Source organism: Pocillopora verrucosa, chromosome 10, assembly GCF_036669915.1.
Source record: "Pocillopora verrucosa isolate sample1 chromosome 10, ASM3666991v2, whole genome shotgun sequence".
Classification (NCBI taxonomy): Eukaryota; Metazoa; Cnidaria; class Anthozoa; order Scleractinia; family Pocilloporidae; genus Pocillopora; species Pocillopora verrucosa.
In genome coordinates this window covers 16,016,354-16,041,644 of record NC_089321.1, presented here as the reverse complement: position 1 = coordinate 16,041,644, position 25,291 = coordinate 16,016,354, and the positions used below count along the sequence as shown (strand labels likewise).

Below are 25,291 nucleotides of genomic sequence, written 5' to 3'. Positions count from 1 at the left end.
ATTCAAACGTGACAAAAACATAGGCAACTTTTTAGTCAGGAGTTCATTTCAAACCAATGACCAATCTGGAACTTTTAAATGCGCTCGCTCACGATGCAAAACTTGTCCTTTCATTCATAACGTAGAGAAAATATCGCGACCCAAAAGATCCATTAAGATCATTGATCACTTTACGTGTACCTCCGCCAATGTTATTTACTGCATAACTTGCACTTATTGCAATAAGTTATACATCGGCGAAACAGGAAGACGACTGGGTGACCGATTCCGAGAACACCTTCGCGATGTGGAAAGAAATGACAAGGACGCATCCAAACCAGTCGCTAGACACTTTAATCTTCCTTATCATTCTAAACAGCATATGGCAGTTTGCGGCCTTTCCTTACATCTAGGCAGTTCGGAAAGCCGTAAAACACTAGAACAAAAATTTATATTCCAAATCGGCACCCTTAATCCCCACGGAATCAACGAGCGCTTTTCATTCAACTAATTTATTCCTGTTTTCTCGTCACCATATTCCCACCAATGGCGTAGCACCACTTTCTACATATAAATCCACACACAACCCACAATTCCTCTAATCGCTCTGACGAAGGGCTAACGCTCGAAACGTCAGCTTTTTTACCCTTTACGGTAGCTAATTTACGTTTTCAACCCAGTTGTTAACACTAAATTACCTGCTATACTCTCCCACCGACGCAGCACCACAGTTTCTTTAGAAACTTACCCCTTTATTTATTTGACAACAGTGACAAGTTTGTGCAACGTTTCAGACTTCCTTTTGTTGTTGATGACAGTGGTGAAGAAGCATCGCTTACTCATTGGCCGGTCAATTGACCCCAGATTTAAACGGCAACATTTATATGTTTGTTAAAATTTTGGTCATAAGAACTTGGCTTTGGGTTTTAAAGTAAAAAAGAAACCGCTGACCAATATCAAAGGTTTCGCGTGAGCCCAAACGACTCTTACTATCTGTGTAAACTGTCAATCAGTGATAGTGGATGAGTGATGGTAATGCGGAGCGACTTGGATAGAGACGGCTACCATAATGAAGACGTATATGAGACTAATGGACGGTTCATTGCAGTTTTGTAGAACAAATATTCAGGAAAGCGACTGACATCACTGCTGTATTTTGTGTATTTGACATATTTCCTTTGGACTGTGTACATATATTCAACGAGCACGGTGACTATCTGATCAAGTTTGATCTTCATGGATCATACGATTTCCGAACAGTTGCATTTCACAGGGTAAGTCAAAAAGTCGTAGCGGCTGGTATTACTCACGAGGGAGCATTCTTTCACATGAAGAAATCTAGTACACAGTACAGTACCAGTACAGTACACTAAACACGGTGAGTTTTCTTGCCGAACTCTCATCCAAGAAAAAAAGATTCTTTGGCTGGAAAGGATTGCAGTAACCACTGAGGGACGCATTTCAGTAATACCTCGTTTTAAAGATGGCACAATCAAAGTAATCATTGCTTAGAAATCGTCTTCATTTTACGTCTCACTTTAAAGTGCATTTAACAGACTAAGTACAGCGCTCATAGAACTTTTACGAATTGTTATTTTAAGAAGAATGTATTAAGTTAGTGAATTAGTTACTTTCGGAGTTTCCTAGGGTAAGTTTTTATATAGGATAAATCGGTGCCTTATTTTTTTCGAGAGCCTCACTTCCAGACTTCCCCGCGGCGCGCTTACATCATTTTTTTTCCGACTTCTTTCTTTGACCCGCGTGAAGGACAAAGTACAGACTGCTCGTAATCTGTTTACATAATTGGTACGATGCCTTAATTTAGCACGGTGTGATGTACCAAAAAATGTAAACGTTCGGCAACCGTTGGGTTATTTTAACTTCACACGCTATGGAATAGTGACTGTATGCTCTCGACCAATCAGAGTTTTCATAGTTAGTCTTATGTATAGTAATAAATCAGTAATGTAGATTACTTAGCACGAGTATGATATACAAATTTATAGGAATATACTTAATGATTTTGTATTGGAGAACATTGCTGATACTCTGATTATCGCAGTTGTTTCCTTTACTGCGCCCACCCCCATCCCCCCCCCCCCCCACCACTTTACAGTGCGAGGGACTGGGGATGAAATCAATTGAACTTGGAATAGGCTATGAAGTTGAAGGTAACCTTTCGGCTTGAGAAACCTTTTGATCTACATAAAAGCTACATATAAGTTCAAAGTTAGAAGGTACATTAAAGCTCAATAAAGTGTTATTTAGTTTCGACGAGGAAAAGTGCATTAGGGAATTAGGAGTAGGAGATGGGCAAAGAACACCTGGTGTGAAAAGTTCTCTGTCGTCCTGAAAGTTGTATTGTCAGCGATATCCGTTTGGGAGGCGTGACGCCTAAATACGTTCAGTGTTACTTTAATAAAGTCGGAGAACATAAACTGTCTCGTAATCTCTTGAATAAAGTCAAAACAGCAAAAACAAACAAACGAGAAAAAAAGCCGTAAGACAAAAAAGCAAAGCAAAGCAACAAACAAACCAGAAAAAAATATTTCGACGTAAAATATGAATCTATTTAAAATTTAACTCTCAAATTTGACATAGTAAGCTTTAAATTCTCAGCAATAAACTAGAATTTAAATTCAATTCGTCTGCTCATTTACTTAAAAAAGTAAGCTTTAAATTCTCAGTAATAAACTAGAATTTAAATTCAATTCGTCTGCTCATTTGCTCCGACACGCTAATTCAAACAAACGCAAGTGAACTTTGGTCAACATTTCAAAATTTAATTTTTCTCATAATTCAAATTTATATTAAAGTTTCTAAGAATTTGGCAAATAAACTTAACAGCTAGTAGAAAGCAACCGATTACTGATTCGGGACCGGTTGGCGATAGATTTCCCTTATTTGCAGCGCTAATGTTAAAGCATTACTGCACAAACCTAAAATTTTTATGAAAGTTTCAGAAAGTTTTTGAATGGAAATCGTTTTTTCAGGTTCTGTAATTCTCTTTATATCTTCCCTAAGATTTTTTATTTCATCGAAAAGCAACACCTCTCTTAGAGCACTCAGCCATCCTCCACGCTTCATTTCTTCCTTCAATAACTCCATGTCGATTTTCATTCGAAGAACTTGATTTTCTTGGTCAGCTCTTTGCCTCATTTCCCTCTCTTTCTCTGTCTTCCGATCTTTTTCTGCAATTATTTTTTGAAAATCCCCCTTCAATTTAGCAATTTGTTCGATGTCTCTCTCCACTTTCTTTCTTTTGTATTCGGCAAGAATCAATTTCATATCCTCTGACTTCTTTGTGAGAATGATACGCTCCAGGTTATCTTTGGCAGATACAAAAGCACTATGTAAACGACACTGTTTTAGGAACGCGATCGAAATGTTTTTCTTTCGGAGTTCTATGTGCTCTGATTTGAGCTCTAAAAGGGATCCAAAGAGGTTCTTTTCACTCCTTTTGCAAATATTACTTTCGATTACGTTGTAAATATCTGCAAAATCAAACCCGTTATTTGCGCTTATGGTTTCTGCTAATCGCTCAATGAGTTTTGTAACTTCGCTGCCATCCATAGGGATTCCTTCGAGGTTTCTCTTAACGGGAAACCCCTCAACTTCTGCTGCAAGATTTTCCATGGAAGTCATGAAGTTACTTTGAGACAATTTTCCAAAGTCCTTGAAAACTTCGTGATCGATGACGGGTGAGATATGGCTGACAGTAATTTTGCTTCTTGGGAAGTACTTTGGGGTTAACCTTTCCAATACTGAATTTCTCATCGATCGCGAGTCTTCACTTCCGCCGGGTCCACCTCTCACCACAAATTTAACCTCTGGAAAATTGTCACAGTAAGTTCTCGGAAAAGCAAACTCATTTAGACGCGCCATACGATTCAACGTCTCCAGATTGCTGTCTTTAACGTAATCGCGCGCCAAAACGATGAAGCCGGATGAAATCGTCGCCGCAAACATGTAAATTTGTGCCACAAAGCTATCGTCACCTATATCGGCTGCCTCCACTTCCAGCAAAATATCACTTCTGTTCTCGCGTTGTGTGACATACGCCCACACTCCTCGCGTGACACGCGTAAGACTGTCACCGGTTTGGAAGACTTGCTCAGAGGATCGATTCTTTCCAGTCCAGATGTAGTTAAGTGCGTTCCATGTAAGTGATTTACCAACTCTTTCATCACCGACCACAGCTGTGGTGTGAATAGGTGCTGGAAGTTCAGCAATTTCTTTTAGTAAACCCCGATTTAACTCGTAAGATTTCTTATCGGGATTAATTCTAAGAAGGAGTTGTGCTGTTCCTCCATATACTCCAGGACAAACGCTGAATATAACATGTACACTCAGGATGAAAGACCGAAGCAGACCCATTCTTTTTGACGCCGTGCGAGCGAGATAGGTAGCCGTCCACAGCAGATCAGGAGTAAATGAAATTGATCTTAATTACATCTTGGGGTTTACCTCTAAGTGCTAGCCAAGAACGGGAATAACCGGTTTTCACATGATCACATATTTTCATACCAAGCAGAACAGTTTTCAAGAAAGATCGATCAATTATTAACACAGTCTCCCGACCCTTTCCCTGCTGGTTTTACAAACTTCGCTTATTTGCCCAAACGCGGCAGAGTTTTGTCTAAGTGTAACTCTCTAGTTAAAATTTTATTGCCAAACTTAGGTCTTTTAACAAGCAGCTATTGATTAAAATGAAAGCCGGTAAACTATTGGGGTTTTTCCCGGGATTTCCCCCCCTAGCAAATAAGGAAACTTGATGTAGGAAGGGGTTACCCCCTAATGCAAATCAGTAAACCGAAACTGAACAAATTTCCTGCGTGATCAAAGGTGAAATCGCCAGAACGTGGAATTCTTTTTCAATCTTTAGCTTAAGAATGAAGCGAGACGTACACCTTCAATTAGAATTTCTGGTACTAGTTTGCAATATTTCAATCGCGGTTTGTATGGACAGCTCGTTGGCGAAACCGCTCTTGACGTACGATTATCAAAGCGAGAAGTTTATTCTGAATGACTTAGCTGTTGGTGAGATTGAAGCACTACAAGGTCCGTTGAGAATTATTAGCGTGGTTGGCGACGCTTATGTTGGCAAATCTACGACCCTAAATATGATCAGGCATTATTTGGATGGAAGTAAAACGGCTAACGTTCAGAGCGTGTTTAAAACTTGTGAAAATAGTATACCGTGTACCAGCAGTGGAGTGTGGATGTCGATTTTGCCAGATATGAACAACCGTGGTGGGTATACTATTCTGATCGACACAGAAGGAACTAATTTTAAGGACAACGAGATTACCGATTCACTTCACATTTTCACATTTCTTGTTTCCTCTGGACTAGCTCTATTGGCCAGGGAAAGAATCAGTAGCTACAACGTAAAGTTTTTGTATCGAACGTCGCGGGTGAGCGAACTGTTCTGGGAAGATGACGTGCACAGTGTTAGTTCATATCCGGGATTATTAGTGATTTTACGCGATGCACTTCCTCCCTCACCGGGGAACACTCTACAAAGTGAAATTCAGAACAGGATTGTTAACGATAGAAGTAACATCGGAAAATCTATAGGTAGATTATTCCCTCGGGATCGCATCAAGGTCAGGAACATACCTCACGTGGAGGATTCAAAACGATTGCGTGATTCACAAGATGATGTGTATGCAAATATAGCTTCGTCCCTCGCAGCGGATTTTAAGCGGTTTCCTTGCAAGAAAAATGTTCGTGGAGAAGTAATTGATGGGAAAAAGATGGCTGATCTCATTAGGAAACTTCACGTTGCGATCAGCAGAAATCCTTGGAGTGGTGTATCAAATACATACACTGCCCTTGAAACACATCTGTGTGATCGAGGATTCCGAGAGATCATTGAACCACTACTGACCAAGGAAATAGAAGAAATAAAACGTTCCAAAGATCACGCAATGGAACAGTTTATTCAGAAATGCTCCCTGGCTGAGAAAATCAATGATACCCGTGAACATATAGCTGAGGTTGTTGCTCTGAAAGACGAAATCGGGGAAACGCAACTGAGTCCAGACGAAGAAATATTAAAACAGCAAGAAGCAGAGATTAGGAGGAAGGCAACGGAGGAAGTAATTCACAGGGAAGAGAGACTCGTCACAGAACGCGCAGAGAGAATGAAAGCAGAGAGGCAAAGAGAAATTCTGGAAGAACGATTAAATCAAATAAGAGAAGCTCAAAGGCAACACGAGACTGAATCAAAACGTCGAAAAGATATTTTGGGAGGTGCTATAGGCGGCGCGGTTCTGTTTGGGGTCCTAAGTGATTCTAGATTGAAGGAGAACATCACAATCCTGCCGTATTCAGAATTCAAGCAGATTGGTCTTCAGGGTTACAGCTGGAGGTGGTCTGGAAAAGCCGCGGAGCAACTGGGTAAGAGAGGACAAGATTATGGCGTTATTGCTCAGGAAGTAGAAAAACTGTACCCGTGGGCGGTGATGACGGGTGAAGATGGATACAAGAGAGTGAACTACACAGCTTTGAAGCAGCTTGTATTGTTAAAGAAGAGCAAACACCTTGAAATCGGAAACATTGTGTCGAAAGGTTACGGATTAGAATCACAGAGAAGTTTCTTTGAATGGACATAAACGAAGAGCGTACACCTCCGGCTGACAAAGAGAGCAGACTTTTCTCTACAATCGTGACTGAAATTGAAACTACTTAGTTTTTAAAAACCTAGGAGGTTTCACACCAGCTCCAATATTGGAACTCTTTACTTGGCTATTTTGCAGACTTATTTTTTCAAGACGTTCTTTTATCCAAGTGAAAGTAAAAAAAATTTGTTTTTAAAAAAATAACGACCAATGTTTGTGGGGGGGTGAGGATGGAAGAGATCTACTCTTGCTTATCTATTACCTCCAGTTAAGACGACATTAGTCAGTGTAAAAATTTCCAGACTGCTATTTTTCAAATAACAAAAGTCGATTTGACCTTGAATTTTTATTTCACCAGTGTACTTTTCCAGTTGCGTTGTATCTTACTTTCTCTTGCGGCAGGTTTTAAATTCCAGTCGCTTTTTCTGAGATGACTCTTTTTTTTTAGCTGGTCCATTTGGTTTAATTCCCCTCCATTGAGACTTAAGGGTGGAAGGTAGAGGATTTTGGTTCCACTAAAATTTTCCTGATCCCCCATGAAGCGCTGGATCTGTAGCATTCTGATGATCCTCCGCAGTCATTTCCCCTGTTCAACTCTATTAGGAACGACTGGGTCCCGTGTGAGATCAGATTAATCAGTAAAAAATATATTAGTTTTTTCTTTTTCCTACGGTGAAGTAATACAATTTTTTTCGTCTGTTTGAAAGTTATGCTCTTTTTCTGTTACAAAAATGAAAACATTAGGTATACGAAGTGCCCCATCTCAACCCACCCAGCCGAAAAAGATAACTCTCGCATGCTACGAATTCCTGTTTGATCTGACGTAGCTCACTCTCAATCCTTTAAAAGTCTCTTATATCTTAATTTCGTCATTCGTTGATATTTGTATATTGTTTCTTTTACGTATATCAAAGATTGTATTCTTAATGTGATACTTTCGATGGAAAACTGATTTTCGGACTATGTTAAATATACTCTCCTGAAAATCCACAAACTCATTTACTATTTCCCATTTATAAAATAATTCAAATAGTACGCGCGCTCTGATTGGCCATAAAACCATTTTACATGAGCGTATGCAAACACGGTTTTCGTTCCTCTTTCATTAGTTATTTTATAAAAGAAATGTAAAATGGTTGGCGTGTTTACATACCTGATGTAAACACGCGGGAGGTTGGGAGAACACTCGATAAGCTGGAAACCACTCCGCTTCGCGTCGTGGTTTCCTACGCTTATCTCGTGTTCTCCCAACCTCCCGCGTGTTTACATCAGGCTATGTAAACACGCAAACCATTTTACATTTCTTCATTATCAACCTGACCGCATCATTGACAAACATATTATCCATTCATAGTTGTCAAATTTATATTTTCACCACATGGTTCACTTTTTAGTGTTTTCTTAGAGTTGCTCTTCACAAAATGGACAAAAAAAATGTTCCATATCCTTAAACTAATCATGAATTTCTGAATTACAATCCATTACATTATTACGTGAGATTTCTATTTATGTGAAAAAAATCATGCGACCATCACAAGACCTAAAAAAAATAGCAATGCTATGACTCATTTCCTCGGGAAAGTCCCTGTTTTTCTAAGAATGTCACGCAATCGAATTTGTGTATCATTAGTCTCCTATAGTATTACAACGCTTTGATATTATAAAATGATGCCATGAAATTATTTCCATCTTCTATATCCATCCTTTATTTCCATAAAATGGAAACTTGTAACGCCATCTCCAATACACTTAGTTTAATTCTAGGAATGGAACTCGCTTTCGGATAACTTACGTGCTGCGAGCGAAAGCCCACAATTTCTTAGTCACAGACGAACGATTAGCTTTTAAGTTTTAATTAATAATTTTCAGGAAGGACCATTGTATGTTTGTTTCAGGGTTAGGATGTGTTCAATACACTATTTTGTTTTATTTTTCATTTTATCAAACTGTCTCCTCGTGAAGGTTTCTCCAGTATGAGCTGACCCGCTGGAATATCGCAGACTCTGTCCCGCTCGTACACGACATTTCCTCGTAGGATAGTCTTGTGAACGACTCCATGCAACGTCATGTTGTGGTATGGAGTTACCTGCCAATTAAAGTAAAAACAAAACATAAAATACAGGTGAAGTATAACAAATCTAGCGGCTCATTTATGCCAGAGCTCAACCCGGTTTCCATAGGATGGCACAACTTAAATCATATCGCGAAGTAACCCGCCTTGCACATTGCCCTGACAGTTTGCTAGTACCCATTCTTCCCCAGTCCATTATTCCCCAGCTGGGGTGGTAACTAGTGTCTCGCTAAGGAGCAAACATGAACCAGTCCCGATTCTTGTGCGCCATCCGCTGACCTACCATGTCTCTCCCTTCCTCCCCGGTCCATCCCTACCCCTTACCCCGTGAAACAAAAAACATTTAACACTTTCCAAATTATAAAATGGCGCTCGCTTTTTATCGGAGGCGATAGCAAGTGAAGAGGGACAAGAGAAAGAAAGCTTTGTCCTCTTCTTAATTAGATGGAATGGTTGGACAGCATTTGGACGCGAGCCATATATGAAAGCTGTTAAATGTGCACACTGTCCAGGCAAAAAAAAGGATAAGTATGAACAGTGCTTTGATTGACCTCATCTGTCATGACTAAACAAAAAACCAAAATAGTAAGATTGTGATTTAATCATTGTTCAATGTTTAAAAATCAATCACCCAGCCTTTGTACCTTGTTTTTATGTCGAGTTATCTTCTGATCGATCTGGAAAAAGTAAATACATAAATAGTTTTATTATATCTCTCAGTTAGTACGTTCCCTGTGATTGGTCAATGTAGCGGGCCGTATTTCAATGTACAGCCCGCTAAATTCAAAAGTTCGTTTCAATTGGAATCTTCCCCGTCAATTTGAATCCAGAGATACATTATGAACATCTTACTAACCTCGTTTTCTCGGTTCGTACAGTAAGTAATGGAACTTCATTTTTTTCCATTCGGATTTATGGCCCGCGCGGAAAAAAACTCGGTCTGTAAGTTACAGTACGAATCTCGAACAGGGTTCGGTTGGTAAAAGGTATATTTAATGTGAACAAACTCACTTCCACGTATATCTTTTATGAGAAGAAGATTACATTGTAAACCAAATCAAACTATGTGACACCGCTTGCTTTTTTCTCCTTTGTGCGTTGCAACCTGGTAGAAAACTAGCACTACATTCTCTTTAACACGCCCGTCAAAACGCTGCGTACACTTGTCAGAACTAGTTATGATACAAATGGTCAGTTGAAGTACGTGCACATAGCATGCGCAATAAGGCTCATCCAATCGAGGCATAACTTACACAAAGGTGCGTGGTTTCCCAAAAGGAAAGACGTATACCGCAGATACAAACACTGCACATTCATAATCATTTTGCCAACACCATACGCCTGGAATTAACCTTTTTAACAAGTCTTACCACAATTCGTTCATCAGGATCCCAAAGCACAAAATCCGCATCCATGCCCACAGCAATCTTTCCTTTCCGATGACTCAAACGACTTAACTTGGCGGGTTCCTCGCACATTACACGAGCAACATCGTGAAGAGAGAAACCTCGGTTACACGCCTGCGACCAGAATATGGATAACCCTGGAAAAGGAAATAGGAATTAACCGTGGTACGTCTTGTGCATTGAACAATATTTACCTACGCATATGCTCAATAAGCACTCACCATACTGCACCCCTGATATTCCTCCCCAGGCCGCCATAAAATCCCCTCTGTCCATCAGCTTAAGATCTTCAGTGCACGGAGAGTGGTCTGAAATGACTAAGTCAATGTCACGTGACTTAAGGGCATCCCATAGAGCTTCCTGTGAGGAGAGAGGGAAACAAATACAACGCGGTTCCACTTGTTGTATTTTTTAGCGAGATTTTGGAACATACGTCAGGAGAATTGGGTCGAGTACGTACATGAGGTCGAAGATTACTTTCCCAACTTCCCTATGAAGTAACCAAATAGATCAATAAATTGTAACCAGCTGACCGCGTTTCCCTTATTTATCTTTTTCTTGCTTTTGAAACGATGCGCGCGTGAATGTTACTAAGCTTCCAGTTGAAAACGCAGCTACGCTTACTTGATTTTTGCCATCTCGTACAGGCGGACAGCACTTAAATTGAGTGGCACCATCAGGCACATTTTCAGCTTGGAGTGACAGGTAGTGGTGCGTAGTTTCTATAGTGAGAGGGACACCTTCCTCGCGGGCCTTCCTGATCATGGGCAGGGCACTTGCTGAAGAAAGGTGCACAATGTGACAGGGTACTCTGAAATACAAACAGAACGTCACAATGATAGAAGGAAAAGTATTTGATCTGTACGGTGAATCACACATTAAGGTCAGGAAACGATCACCAAGTTAAGATACTCTTGATTATTAAACAAATTCTCCCTGTCAGCACCTTAGGAAAATCTTTAGAGATCAGTATGGAGAATATGCATACTGATGTTATGATGTAAAGGGTTAGATATCGCAAATTATTGATCAATTTATCAATAGATAGCCTCATGCGAAAAATTGCATCTTCCATTGAGTGATGAGGACAATTAATTTTTTATCGATTGATAATTTACATAACGTGTAATTTTCAATTTCTATTATGCCGACTAACCTGTATTCTTTACAAAGTTTGATCACCAGCTCAATCGCTTGGTTTTCCATCGCTTCCGGTCGGGAATGCAAAAATGTGGTGTACTTAGAAGGATCTGTGACATAACAACAAAAATACTCTGCTCAGAACTGTCTAGAACGTGGTTAGGCCTGCGGCTCACAGAGCAAGCGTAAATCTTTGGCTTCTTTAAAGGTGAGCGGGGGTAGGCTAGAAGCGAACACGCTCCTTCTCTCGCGCGTAACTCGCGCTTCACGGCCGTTTGGCACTTGCTTCAAATCACCCGAGCAGCTTAAAACAAAAAGCCACAATGGAGGTCAAAACTCCTTGGAACAGTTGAAAACATATCTTATACCACACATATATTAAAGATGACTTTTTTTTTTTACCTAAATCAGACGTACACACAGAACCTACCCCCCCCCCCTCTAACAATGGAGGTTGAACCATCATGCTTGTATTTGGACAGTGTAATAGGACAGTGAAAGGAACAGTTAATACGTCATACCCGTATAAGTGGACAGAACGCGTCAAATGCGTGCGCAGTTGTCTCACATTTCGGCGGGTCAACTGTTTGAAGCTGTTGTTGTTGTTGTTTTTTTTTTTATCAAAACGTACAACCGATGCCTAGTTTCTTTCTCAAATTTTGTCATAGTTTTGATTAACTGGTAACAGGACCTCGTGTCGTCCAATCCTGTCTATAATCATACTCGTGATTAACAAATCGGACGCCCGCTTCGCGGTCGTCCGATTTTGTTGATCACGAGTATGATTACAGACAGAATTGGACTCCACTCAGTCCTATTATCATTATATATATAATATACAGGGATTGGCATATTCCAACCAAATGCCAGAAGGACACAGATGGATCCTACAATGAATATCTTATCAATGCCTTGGCTTTTCACCTACTCTACTCTGGTGTTCTGGCAAGTCATTACCAATAACCCCATCACCACCAGTAGTGACCAAGAGAGAATTTCTCCTTACAATATCAATACAATCTCAAGTAGACAAGTGATGAAAAATATCAATTGGTGGATTATCATTTGATTCAATGCCAAATTCTTAAAACTGAAATTACAAGCAATGTGTAGCAGACAGTAAGGAGAATTACCAAAGAGATCATGAGAGTGAAGGGATAATGATCAATGAGGTTAATGGGATTGACTCACTGATATATAAAACCAGTGATACCAGCTCGATCAACATTAAAAAAAGATGGCATTACCTTGACTTGCGTTGTCTGTTTCTTGAGGAATCTCAACTTCTGCATGGAACTAAGGACAGATGACAAACATTTTTTAGGGCCTTTGCTTACAGATTTGTGCCAATAAAAGTAATTTTTCAAACAAAAATTAAAGTAAACAGGATTTCCTGTTACAAGATTCTCTGTTGTTATATTTGTATCTATTTTTGAACTCAAAGAGATCAAAGATTGGTTTTTCTCTCCCTGATCCTCATGGAGTAGTCTGCAATTCTTTTGCCTACCTCTGAGAGATTGAGATGCAAGTTGTAATCGATAGGATAATTTGGTGCAATCAACTGAGACAATGATGTAAATGGTCCACTGTAAAGAGCTTCTAAAGCTGATTCTTCAAGTGTTGGCCCTTAGTCTGAGCAAATGCAGGCCAACAGTCAAAATGTCAGCTTTTGGGTGGCCAACTCCCATTATTGACTCAGTTAATTCCACTGAAATGATCACCAACTAACTGTTGATTGTTAAATAAATTATTTTTGTCTGCACCTCGGGAAATTTATGGAGAACAGTTTGGAGAATATGCATGCTAAAGGCTAGATACCAAAAAGAATTTATCATTTTATTGCTCAATTAATCAATAGATAGCCTGATGCAAAAAATTGCATCTTCCACAAATTAATGAAGACAATCAATCTTTGATCGATTAATAATTTACATTACATGTAATTTGCAACTTCCTATTGTGTCGGCTAACCTGTTTACTGAAGTTGGGGTGTAAATGGCTAAAAAGGCCTATGACAAAGATGACCTTAAAAAAAATTATTCCAACCAACATGTGGTAGCAGAAGAAAGTCATAATAATTAAACATTACCAGAAACACAGCATCTGTTCCCTGCATTTGCTCCATGGCCAGCCTCACATCACTCTCTGTGACAGAGGGAAACTCATCAACACCACTGTGCACAAGAAAGCACTTGAAACCCTTAACACCAGCATTCACCATGGGCTTTATTTCAGCCTAACAAAGAAAAATATTCTCCTTAACAAAAGCATAGACTGACATCGTATTCAGATGTCTTCAGTTGGCAACAGTCAGGCTTAACCCTTTCATAGCCATGAGTGACCAAGATGAAATTTCTCCTTACTATATCAGTACAATATCATGCAGACAAGTGATTAAAATCTTTACTTCATATTTTTAATACCTGATTTCCTGGTACCACCCCTCCCCAGAAGGCAACATCTGTCCAACATTTGCTCCTAGCACTGTTAAGTTTGGTATAAAATCCATCCAGGGTAGTGGTGGGAGGAATAGAATTTCTTTTGATACAAAAGACACATCAAATTATCTTCATTCAATTTATGATGGAAAGTGAATATTTCAACATGATAGCATTAAATTCTCATCCACTCCCTAATTTTCTTTTGATAACACCAGGAATCTAAAGCCTAACTAATTCTGCAATCAATGATCTGTGAGGAAGACATGGTGCAAGACTGAGTATCATGCTAGATTAACCCTTAAGCCCCTAAGAGTGACTAGCATCTAATTTCTCTTTACTTTATCATCCCTGAATCAAACATTAAAGTTATGAGAATGGAGGAGATGATCACCAACTAAAGCAGCTCTTGATTGTTACACAAATTCTCCTTGTGTGCTTCTTTGGAAATGTATGGAGAACAGTATGAAGAATAACTATATGCATACTGATGTTAGGGGGTAAAGGGTTAATAATGGGTCATGTTATGGCCCTGGCTAAATTATTACGTTGTGGTCTTAAACAATAGTCACAAGGGAGTTTAAGATGTCACTACTGCGATGAGCAGTAAAATGTTGCTGAAAAAACATAATTTATTTTTCTCTAAGACTTTCGCCAAAAGCTTGATGCGTTTCATTTAATTTCTTAAATCAACCCTCTTATAGAGAAGACCTGAGCCCACTTCTTGAATGAAAATGCGGTTTGGGTTAGACCTTGTGTAAATAACCAGCCCAAAGGATTTAACTTAATGGTTAATTCCTGGAATCAAAAGAGTTAATTAGTACTTACAGGGGCATGTCCACAATGGTAGTGATTCCACCTGATACTGCAGCTTGTGTTGCTGTTGCAAACCCTTCCCAATCTGTCCTCCCAGGTTCATTGACATGGACATGACTATCAACAACTCCTGGCATCACTACCAGCTCTCCTGCATCTATGACCTGCCAAGAGGTGTTATCCCATACACTGATTGATATTCTGATTGTACTGGATTTGTATTAAGCTTGTGAGGTGAGGAACTTAACCAGATACATGAAATGTTATCAGCATACTGGTTTCTCCCTTCATTGTGCTCATTTGACACTGGAAATCCTAGCACTGTCTGCTTTATTTACAGAATTATTGAACTTAATTTGAGTAACTGAGCATTTTATTTGCCTTTACCCTTGTACCATGATTGGATTGATCACCTCTGTTAGGAATAAGGATGCAGTGTTGCTAACCAGTGTGCTAACCAAGTGAGAAAAGGGATCATCAGAGAGAAGTAAGGAAGGTAATTAGGTGCCCAGTGGGCACATTTCTTCATAAGAATTGCCTTTGCAATCTTGGAAAAAATTGAGCTACAGAAGACAGGGGCACATAGAGGAGTTTTCTTAGGAGTGGGTGCTTAGCTAAGGAATGTCTGCTCTGGAGAATAAACTAATGCTTGAAATGTCATTGTCAAACTACCATTTTTATGGTGTTTAAAATCAGTTCTTCAACCTTGACTCATGTTTACTTCAACACCAATAGACCAAATAGTTAAGTTCCTTTTTCCTTCTTTGGCTTGAAAAACAGAAAGCCTCATGTTATCTAAGGGGAGGGGGATACTCACCCCCTGCACTCCTCCCCTAGATTCCACCCTGTAAGCCAAACACTGTCAGATCTGTGTTAACCCTTAAACTCCCAGAAGTGATTAACAAGTAACTTCTCCCAATAATCTAGCAAACAGGTAATGAGAATACTCAAATGTATCATGTAGAAGTAATCTTGATCTAACACCAAATTCTTGTAACTTATTTACAAGGAAATGTGTAGCAGCTGGAGGGGAGAATTAACAATCAGTTCTTTGGAGCACCATTTTATGTCATAACTGACCACATACTATACAAAAACTTGCTTAAATATACTACTAATATTGCTTTTGAGAGATAACCGTAAATTAAATTTTGCTTGAAAGATAACTCTTAGTTGAATTTGAGTGGTTGCAAGTGACCATGACTGCTCAAGGAGAGTGAAAATTATTATAAGTAATGGGAAAAAAATTCGGAACTTTGAAAACTGACCGCCAAGCTAAATGTAAGGTCTCGCAGGAGATTCAATCTTCTGCGACGCAAGAAAGTTTGGTCTTCAAGTGTTTCGAATCGAGAAATTTAAGGATCATTGACAAAGTTTTGCACACTCGCTTTCCTGGCACACCAAACATCACACATAACCAAAAGAGCATTTCATTTCGCTTAAATCAACACATCACAAGTAACTTTATCTGCTCAATTAAGAAAAAGGGTCCCGTATAGCAAACCCACTATTAAAATGGAACACCGCATCGTTCACGAGCAACACAAAGGCCTGTTTAGGTAAATTTCGCGGTAAAAATGGGCAAGTTTGCACTCATATATTTCATGAGTTAGGCGTAGAATCTCGTGGAACGTTTAATAATCAACCGGCATGATACACCGCAAAAAACGGTGACTCTCGTGGGGTAACATGACCCGTGATGGGGTTACAATATTGGTCAGTAGCGCTTCCTCCCGGCCCCATTTTACCTTCGTCCGTGGAGGTAATTGAGCGGTATCCATTCCTTTCTCTATTCCAACAATCTTCCCCTTGTCTATGATTATACTTCCCGAAGAAACACAATCTGGCAGCAAGATTCTCTTGCCTTTAATGATCAATCGGGTTGATTCGTCCGCCATTTCAAAAATTTCAGTAAGGTCACGAAAAAGGTAACGCGCTGGTGTTGATGGGGGGCGACCCTAAAAGCTTAAATGATAGAATGGCGGAATGGCGGAATGGCGGAATGGCGGAATGGCGGAATGGCGGAATGGCGGAATGGCGGAATGGCGGAATGGCGGAATGGCGGAATGGCGGAATGGCGGAATGGCGGAATGGCGGAATGGCGGAATGGCGGAATGGCGGAATGGCGGAATGGCGGAATGGCGGAATGGCGGAATGGCGGAATGGCGGAATGGCGGAATGGCGGAATGGCGGAATGGCGGAATGGCGGAATGGCGGAATGGCGGAATGGCGGAATGGCGGAATGGCGGAATGGCGGAATGACCCTAAATGACCCTAAATCCTAAAACACGGAACGGATGTCAGGGCATGTTGCACAAATTTTGTACAAAGACACCAAGCGCTTGGCTCATTTATCCCCACGACGATAACGCGCGTGACTAAAATTAAGCGTTATTAATTTTTTTTCTTTTACTGAGTGGTATAAATAATAATGAACCATCATGCATGAAAGATAGCTGCCGCTTTCGCTTTTTCAAGCATCATTGCACACGGTTCCATGCACACAGCTTGAAACCTAGCGATATGTTCACTTTTAATCCCCAGGAGTATTTTTGCCTCTTTGAGGAAAAGACGCTTTTCCTTCTCGTCCTCACCTAACAGTTTTTTGATTACGACCTTCTCAGAATTGTTTCTCGCCACAAAAATCAAACCATAGTATCCTCGACCGATAGCCTCTTCTTTGTCTCGCAACTGCTTCCATGCGAATAATGGTAAACCATGACAATCCAAAGATCCGTCTGAATTACACTTCCCTTTCAGGAAGGGCAATTTAAACGCCATAGAGTTGACGATTTGCAATTTGTTAAGGAACAGAAGAAATCCGCTGAACGAATTGGTGAAATAGCCTCTTTTTTGTCCAGAAAGTTTATTTCTTCCGCTGATATGTAAGCCGTAAATTTTACAGTAGGATGGTGGTGTTTTGGACACCTTGTCGCGAAGAAATTCTTCAAATTCTTCTTGACGGCTTCCTTCTACTAACTTCCTTTTGTCTTTTCACGCCATGAGAAATTCCCACGCGCGTGACACCCTGCAAATCTCTCTTCACCTAGTGTTCTCAAGTCCCAAAACTTATTCGGGGATGAAAAAACGCTCGTATTGAAGGCTCGTAACGAGGGCTTGCTCTCATGCTGGTTTAAGTTTGAAGCTGGGGCTGAACGTCGTTATATTTTGAGAAGCCTGAAAACGTTCCTGTGATGTTCTCACATTTACAAGCATATGATATATTATTGTTTCAATAAATCAGACGTTACCAGGAACCGTATCAAAGTTACAATTGTTTATTGTAATGTGGTATGTCAAGTTGGTTTTCACATGCTGTGCGACTTTTTATGCCGCGACTAAAACTCATGGCAAATTTAGCATAACAAAAGGTAACAAAACAGTTTTACAACGCGAAAACGCAGCTATCTTTCATGCATAATGGTTCATTATCATTCATACCACTCGGTGAAAGAAAAAAAAATTAATAACACTTAATTTTAGTCCCGCACGTTATCGTCGTGGGGATGAATGAGCCAAGCGCTTGAGTGTTTTTGTACAAAATTTGTGCAACATGCCCTGACATCCGTTCCGTGTTTTAGGATTTGGGGTCATTTTCCACCATTCCGCCATTCCACCGTTCCAGATTTTAGGGTCGCCCTTGCGGGGAGGAAATTTTAATTAATTAGATCCCAGTCCCTCAAAACCGCGCTCGGAGTAGTGTTTGACACGCCGATTGTTTTCTTCAGTAGATAATCTCAATAGTCTATTTTCTCAAAACTATGCATGACACTTGATCAGACCGATAGAAATAGATCAAATGAAGAAAAAATAAAGCTCTCGGTATAGAGCGAGCTAAGACTTTTACCATGCGATCAGTGTGGTTTGGCATTACTGCTGGTCCAAAGCTGGTTCAAGTTTTTGAAGCAGTACTGTTTTGCCACCCCCTCTGCATCGCACATCGCATCTACTCAATGAAACACAAATTATTTTCATCGCACAAAATTTGAAATTGAGTTACCCCTTTTAGTTACCAAATGGCTATAATGTTTATTTGTATCGATCCAACCGCATTCTACGCATGCTCACAAACTCGCATTTATTTTCTTTGATCATGACAGCTCACTCTGTTGTTTCATAAACGCCAATAGTTGTGACTGTCGTAATACAGTAAATGACTACTTTCAGTTACACGTGTAGTATGCTGGGTTTCATTTCACGCCAGACACTTTCCAGCCTGTATGTATTGTGGAAACAATCTCAAATTTTTTATTCTTGCAGGGTTCCATAATGTTTGCCATCGGCCTCTCGATTTATTTTCAGCCTTGTAGAATGTTCTTCATCCTCTCGGCCAGGACCAGACCTCTCGCCATCAGACCGAGGCTCAAGATCTGACATCGCTATCCTCTCTCCTTTTTTACCTTTTCTCCTATTGGATTTCCGAGCCTGATCTCTATCAGCGGTTTCTCCTTGTTGCGTGCGAGCGTTGATGCCCTCGGCCGAGTCCCCTTGCGTTGAGAAGAGTTGCAGGATCTTCGTGTGGAGACCAGTCTTTTTCAGCTGAGCCATGAGGCTCTGCGCGCAGAGGTTGATGGTTATGGAGACGATCGACAATCCGATATATAGGAGCATCAGGTTGATCCAGATACCCTGAAATATCAATGCAAGCTGTTCGGGACGTTGAGGAGAGAAGAAAACAAAATCATGCAGTTATCGTCATGCACATGCAATAGTTTACACTAAAACTGACTATTTATGTGGCAAGACAGGAAAAAAAAAAAAGAGCTGAACTAGTGAACTAACTAAGCTTTCTTCTTTCCTCAGTGTCAAACAATAAGAACGTTAATGACAGGTATGTCACGTGGACAAGAACATGCACGTGATTTGCTCGTGATGTGTTCGTGCTTGGGCATGTGCAGGTGCAGACAAGTATTCAGCGTTTCATTTATTTTCTCCTCAGATATGATTGAGAGAATGAAGAAATAAATAAATATAGGTGGCTCAGTGAGCTTTATCTTTACGGCCCATCGAAAGCAAATAGACACAGACCCCATATTCAGGTGTTTGGCAGAGTACTTAGTGCGCATTTTAAAAGGGGAATTAGTTTAGCATTTAATGTAATAATTAGTCAAGCATGGATATCATCGTACAAGGAAGAACATTTCAATCGTGTTGATAGGCTACGTGCTCATGAAGAAAGGCTGTGCACATGAAGAGCGAGTGGTTGGCGAACCTCTCCTATACGCGGTCCGCTGTAAGAAACGTTCCTGCTCGTCTAAGAAGAGATAGTTAAGTGGTAAAGTTAGTGCAAGTTTTGAAATGTTATAATCACATTGCATCAGCGACACTGCGGTGTCACTAGGTTGTACGCTGTTGTGATGTGATAGCTGGCACAGGTAATGATGGGTGTGGGCATGTTGTCCAAGTGACGCCTTTGGTCGATGGACTTGATGATCAAAAGCTTGAGATGGCAAGTGAGTGAATTTATTGGAGAAGGGCAATGAAAGAAGAGAGATAAACACAATACAAATATTTCATCAATTACATATCCAGACTAAGTACGTATATACCATGAAGGTGAATGGTGCTTTTCGCTCGCGCTGATTAGCTGATTCGGAGGTGATTTAGCAAATACCATTTACCTCCGAACAGCCGAAGAGACAAGATCACGCGTCAGTGATTTAATTTCTAACCATGTTTTGATTCATAAAATAGAACAGAAAAGTAAACGGCGCGATAGTAGCAGCAGAGTGAAAACGAGGGAGTGTTGTCATTGCGCTACCCGACCCAAACTTCCCTCAATTTTCTTTACTCTTCTACTCCTGCGCCATTTACTACCGCACTTCGCTTTACCAGCTGAACACCCGGGACAGGATAATATAAACGATAATATGAACCCAATTAGGAAAGGACGTAGGCAACATGTTAGTGTGAAGCTTGATAAGAAATCGTTAAAGTCTAATGGAAAAACGAAGAGAAAGACCTCCGCGGATGATCTAAAATGCGTTAATCCATTCGAAGCTTCAACATCCCGCGTTAGGCAACCCCTCCTGGCGTTTGCAATTTTGAAGATTGGCTGGTTCAATTCTCGCTCCCGAGCCAAAACTGCGTTCAAATGCCCGACCAAATTTTGAACGTTGCCTGTGTGATCAACAAATGTTGTCGAATTTAACAAGTATCAGTTTTTGGTGCTGCTGCATGCCATTAGGGTTTCTGCTTATAAGCATCATTCTACGACGTGGAAGTTGTCTTTCGAAGCCACTCCCTCACAAGAGCAGACTCTTTACATTTAAACTCGTCCATTAAAACACGTGTCTTATGCTGGAAAGACTTGACAGGTCCGGTTCAAATGACTCACTTTAGTTAGGCAAGGTTTAAATTCCCCACCCCCCTGAGCACGAACGACGGTAAAATTCCCGTGGGTTGCCGGGGGGATGTTTAAACTTCAAATTGATCGGTGTATAAAAGAGGTTGTATTTTAGAATAGATGTAGGTTAGCGAAAAAGACGGAAAATCGTATTAAATGCATCAGCAACTAACTGGCAAATGAGGTTCCCTAGAATAATTATGATAACAGGGGTAATGTTAATGACAATAATGAAAATAACTGATGATGATTGGATAACAAAGATAGTTACGATGATAATAATATCAACAATAATTCTAATAATGATATTAAAAAAAATTGAGAAATTTAAAATAAATTTTCGCGTAGAGCTTAATGCGACGAGAACTTGAGGTGGTACAATGAGCGAGCCAATTTTCCTCAAACTTGTACTCTGTCACAACAGAATTTGCATAACAAGCTAGTGTGAAAATTGGCTTGTGTGACAGGCCCGTTAATCGGAGCCAATTAGGGGACACTTACCGCTTGAGATCGAGGCACGATATCTCCAAATCCAATGGTCGTAAATGTGATAAAGATGAAATACAGCGCCGTGCCAAAATCCCATCCCTCTAGAGCGCAGTACATCGAAGACATAATCGCTAAAAATACGAAGATGATCGGCAATGCAATCCAGACAGGTGCATTGATCTGTGTATCTGCAGACTCGAACTCGTAGTTACTATGGTAGGCTCGAATGCGGTTCACTAGCCAAGCGCATGCGTTGTTTAGGTAGTGCACGATGTGATTTCCCACCACGGCTAACAACATCAGGGTCAAAGGTATTCCAATGAGAGCGTATATAATACAGAACATGCGACCGCCCAATGATATCGGGGCTAGGTTACCATAGCCTTAAAGAAATGAAAAGAACAAAGTTACCAGCGCAGTATAAGGGCATCACCAATAGGCGATTTGAATGAGGTTTTGAAACCCTTATCACAACCGCTCGCTCTTTTTCTGTACTTTAATTTTTATAAGGAGTCCATTAAACGTTAACTATCAGTTTGGAATCGCTTTTTGAATAATTGAATAAAGTAAAAATCACTTTTTGAATAATTGCACATGTCGATTAGCATCTCAGAAATTTAGGTGGAAGTTTTCAAGATTATTGTTTGAAATTCGTTTCAATCGTCTCCATCCTTGTTCCGGCTTATCCTGGATGGATGGCAGGTCCAACGCGCAGGTTATTCTCAGCAAATCGTCCCGTTTCTCAAAAAAAAAAGTGGTATTCCCTTAAGTTTGGATGAAGTGAGGATTGGATAGTACAGTGCGTTGCACATGCCAAGAAAACAAAGCTATGACCTGGCTTGGACTCGAACCCAGTCTACTTGATCGCGGGTCCAAGCCTTCAACCGCCATCAAGCTGTTTTGTTTCTCACTTGATCTAAATGTGTTTGTTTACAATTCGCCTTTCATCGGCTATTTAGTGTGACCTCTTAAAACTCTGTTAACGCTGCAGTTTTTCCTCATTCTCTTCTCTATCTATCTATCATAAGACCTTGTATAGTTTTTCATGTATTTTCACCAAACTTCCTCACTCCAGATTAAAATTCGACCTTCAAAACCGTTTTTTATGATTGCCTTTCGTGCGTAAGCCGAGGGTTCCTGTGGGAAGAAGCGTACGTGTTGTGGCCAGGACAAAAACTCCAGAACCAATAGGATATTTTGTCGTTAGTAAGATAACATCTTCCTTATTATAGAAAATTTCTTAATCTAAACAATGTGAAAGCAGGATGTTGATTACATGTTAACGAGCGTTTTAACCGAAATTGATTTTGGGGATATATACTTTTTTGTTACTGAAAAAGTTATCATCGAGAACCACGCAAGTTGTAGTGAAGTTTATAAAATAGATACTTTTCAATAAAATATTTTCAAATTATGTAAGGAGTCCTGGAGAGTTGTTGAAAAGATTTCCAAGTTATTTTTCCAAGAATTGTTTTATTTTTATTCATCCGCAATTGATAACAAAAATAAATCATTTTTTTCATTTTGAGTGTAGGTTTTTATCATCACTTCGAGGTAGTATATCTTTGATACCATGCAAGAAGAGAGAGATTTCCATCTCACCCTTGTATATTCTTATTTAACTCCAGCACTAACCTGAAATACTCTAATATCAATAAAATTAGTTCATTCGGAACTGAAAATTAAAATCATCAGAGATTAAGTTATCGCCATTGGAATGTTTTCCAGCTTGCCTAAAAAAAATGTTTCTTAAGCAGTTAAGTTGCGTTAACTAAAATGAGTAAGTAGTTGCAGTAAAATTATGACTCAAGCCTTACCGATTGTTGTGACTACAGTTGTGGCGAAGAAGAGCGAATTCGAAAAACTCCAGTGCGGTCTGGAAGCAATTATCCTTTCGTTTTGAATTTTCTCAAACTTATCATTAAGATTTTTCAATGAGTCCGTTTGTAAACCCTTAACAACTTCTTTGCTGTCAAAATCTGACGGCAGCATTCTCTTTCCAAGTGACGTTTCCTTCAAAGTTTCCAAAAACAAACTCGCATCGTCTGTCGTTGTATATTTCGTTTTAGGTTCGTACTCTATAGATTCAAAGATGAGCCCTCCTAAGTAAAGATAGATTAAATTGGCCAGAAACAGAACCAAAGGAACCAAGTTTTTTCGTTGAGTAGGTGTTAACTCCATAGCTGAGAATTAACAGGTTTTTCCAAAATTCTGTTTTTCCTTGCCAGATACGCTGAAGACTTGGTCTTGGCGCTTTGCTATCAAACTTTGCAAACACGTAGGCTTCACTGTGTTATTGCGTTCAATTATTCATCGCCGACTGCGATTGTTTTGATTATCGCTTTGATTGGATAGTCAAGTCCGTGTGTTTTCACCAAGATATCTTTTTCAGTATCTAATTCGTCAGGCGAAAACAACATAAAAGCAGACAATTGCGATGGCGAAGGAATTAAACTGAGCAAGGAAACTTCTAGAGTGTACACTAACATAAATAAATTATAAATTTTAGCGTTTGAGAATTTCTGTTTGTTACAAAATCATAGCCCTTATTAAAATTTGCCCATGCTCGAGTAATTGCTTCAGATTAAATTCTGTGGTTAACGCTTAGTTTTACAAGGTTCCAATTTTCCTCAGGTCTGCGTAAAGCCGAAACGTCACGATAAGATTTTCGACGAGAAATTTTGCTTCAAAGTGTAAAAATTGAAACAAAAAGATTATTGTTTGATCTATGGGAGGACAACACCAAAGTTGCCGGAATAATCCTTTCCATGGCCAAGTTTTGTTCAAACACTCTGCTCCCTCTTACAAAGAGGTTGATTTTTTCAGTCGGTCCAATAGTCCATTTCACAGTTGTGTGCTTGATTGCCAAGCGATTGAACAGGAGTGAGGCTAAGGATGACCTTGTTATGATACAAACATTACTGCTTCTAAAATGCAATTTTTTTTTTGTTATCACGCTAGCTAAATACTAGTCTCTATCACAACAAGGTCACCTTCAGCTTCACTCCAAATCAAAGGCTTGGCAACTAAGTACACAACTGCAAAAGGGCCTATTTTCTTGTTACCAAAATATAAAAATTAGGGAGAGGAGGAGGGGGAATTCTCAACAGTTATTGACGAGGATCATGCAGTTTATTACAATCAACCCCTGGATATAGTTTGTCGCTAAGAAACTGCGCAAGTAAATGTTATGTCTAAGAACACGACTCGAAAACTCGAAGAACCAGGCTAGAACTTGGACCTCATGATCTCGATCCGGATTGCAGCAAGCTTGCCATTCGTTCCATCCGGTCAACTCATCTTCAACACCTCTTTGTCTTTGCATCTCCCTCCTCCCCCTCCGCCCCACTTCGTGCGACATGAACTCAAGATATCAGCTGGTTGTTGCGTTTGTCCACGGCACTTTTCATATTACCTCTAGAGATCTTGCTAAATTTTATTGCAAAAATGTCGTCACATGATTTATATGAATTTATTTATTCAAATCTTTATGAATGCACAAGAAAAGCTCTTGAAAGCTGTTATTGTGTCCAATCAAATATGGGCGCCTGCTAAGCGATAGATAATCTGTATTGTTGTAATCGTGTTTGTCTGGGTTATTTGCCTGTAACGTATCAAATGGTCCTTTAATTTTTTTTCGTAGGAGTTTGCGATCAGTGAGGTAAAGGCAGTTTACTTGGTGGACTCAGAAGAGACTTAGGAAAGACAAGATATATTTATGCAATTAAGTTGGGAAAAGCCTACGATGTTGAAAATCGGCTTTGGTCACGGATAGCGACTTAGAATTTACCACACGTGGTCGCCGATCATCACTTCGATCTTCAATTTATTCGCTTCCATTAAATGTTTTTTCTAAAATTGCAAAAGGTCATAATATGAACAACTTCAAAGCGCTATTGCCGCAATTGCAAGGCAAACGGGACAAAATAGAGGTTCTTTTCTTGTAAATGAGATAAACTTTTTTTCTAGACCGTACTTTC

General features: G+C 39.8%; 4 protein-coding genes across 5 annotated transcripts; 1 reads left to right on the top strand and 3 right to left on the bottom strand.

The window, feature by feature from the left end:
* Positions 1 to 2,540: 2,540 nt before the first annotated feature.
* LOC131786035 (uncharacterized) lies at positions 2,541 to 4,402 on the bottom strand. The gene has a single exon (XM_059103013.2). The coding sequence runs from the start codon at positions 4,354 to 4,356 to the stop codon at positions 2,845 to 2,847; it is 1,512 nt and encodes a 503-aa protein (XP_058958996.2). The 5' UTR covers positions 4,357 to 4,402; the 3' UTR covers positions 2,541 to 2,844.
* Positions 4,403 to 4,804: 402 nt separating this feature from the next.
* Positions 4,805 to 7,528, top strand: LOC131785999 (uncharacterized). Its single transcript, XM_059102978.2, has one exon. It carries the CDS (start codon positions 4,872 to 4,874, stop codon positions 6,597 to 6,599), a length of 1,728 nt encoding a protein of 575 aa, XP_058958961.2. The 5' UTR covers positions 4,805 to 4,871; the 3' UTR covers positions 6,600 to 7,528.
* A 406-nt stretch (positions 7,529 to 7,934) lies between these two features.
* Positions 7,935 to 16,413, bottom strand: LOC131785992 (allantoinase, mitochondrial). The gene is made up of 11 exons (XM_059102966.2): positions 16,225 to 16,413; positions 14,489 to 14,640; positions 13,646 to 13,760; positions 13,312 to 13,458; positions 12,470 to 12,518; positions 11,239 to 11,332; positions 10,707 to 10,893; positions 10,304 to 10,442; positions 10,047 to 10,219; positions 9,321 to 9,353; positions 7,935 to 8,691 (listed from the first exon to the last, which is right to left on the bottom strand). Exons 1-11 carry the CDS (start codon positions 16,372 to 16,374, stop codon positions 8,539 to 8,541), a joined length of 1,392 nt encoding a protein of 463 aa, XP_058958949.2. The 5' UTR covers positions 16,375 to 16,413; the 3' UTR covers positions 7,935 to 8,538.
* A 1,325-nt stretch (positions 16,414 to 17,738) lies between these two features.
* LOC131785968 (potassium channel subfamily K member 16) lies at positions 17,739 to 23,576 on the bottom strand. 2 transcript variants are annotated; one of them, XM_059102935.2, is made up of 3 exons: positions 23,129 to 23,576; positions 21,324 to 21,694; positions 17,739 to 19,123 (listed from the first exon to the last, which is right to left on the bottom strand). In XM_059102935.2, exons 1-3 carry the CDS (start codon positions 23,490 to 23,492, stop codon positions 18,725 to 18,727), a joined length of 1,134 nt encoding a protein of 377 aa, XP_058958918.1. In that variant the 5' UTR covers positions 23,493 to 23,576; the 3' UTR covers positions 17,739 to 18,724. The 2 variants fall into 2 exon arrangements, with proteins under 2 accessions (XP_058958918.1, XP_058958927.1); XM_059102944.2 differs by having other exon boundaries at positions 17,739 to 19,105.
* Between the last annotated feature and the right edge of the window lie 1,715 nt (positions 23,577 to 25,291).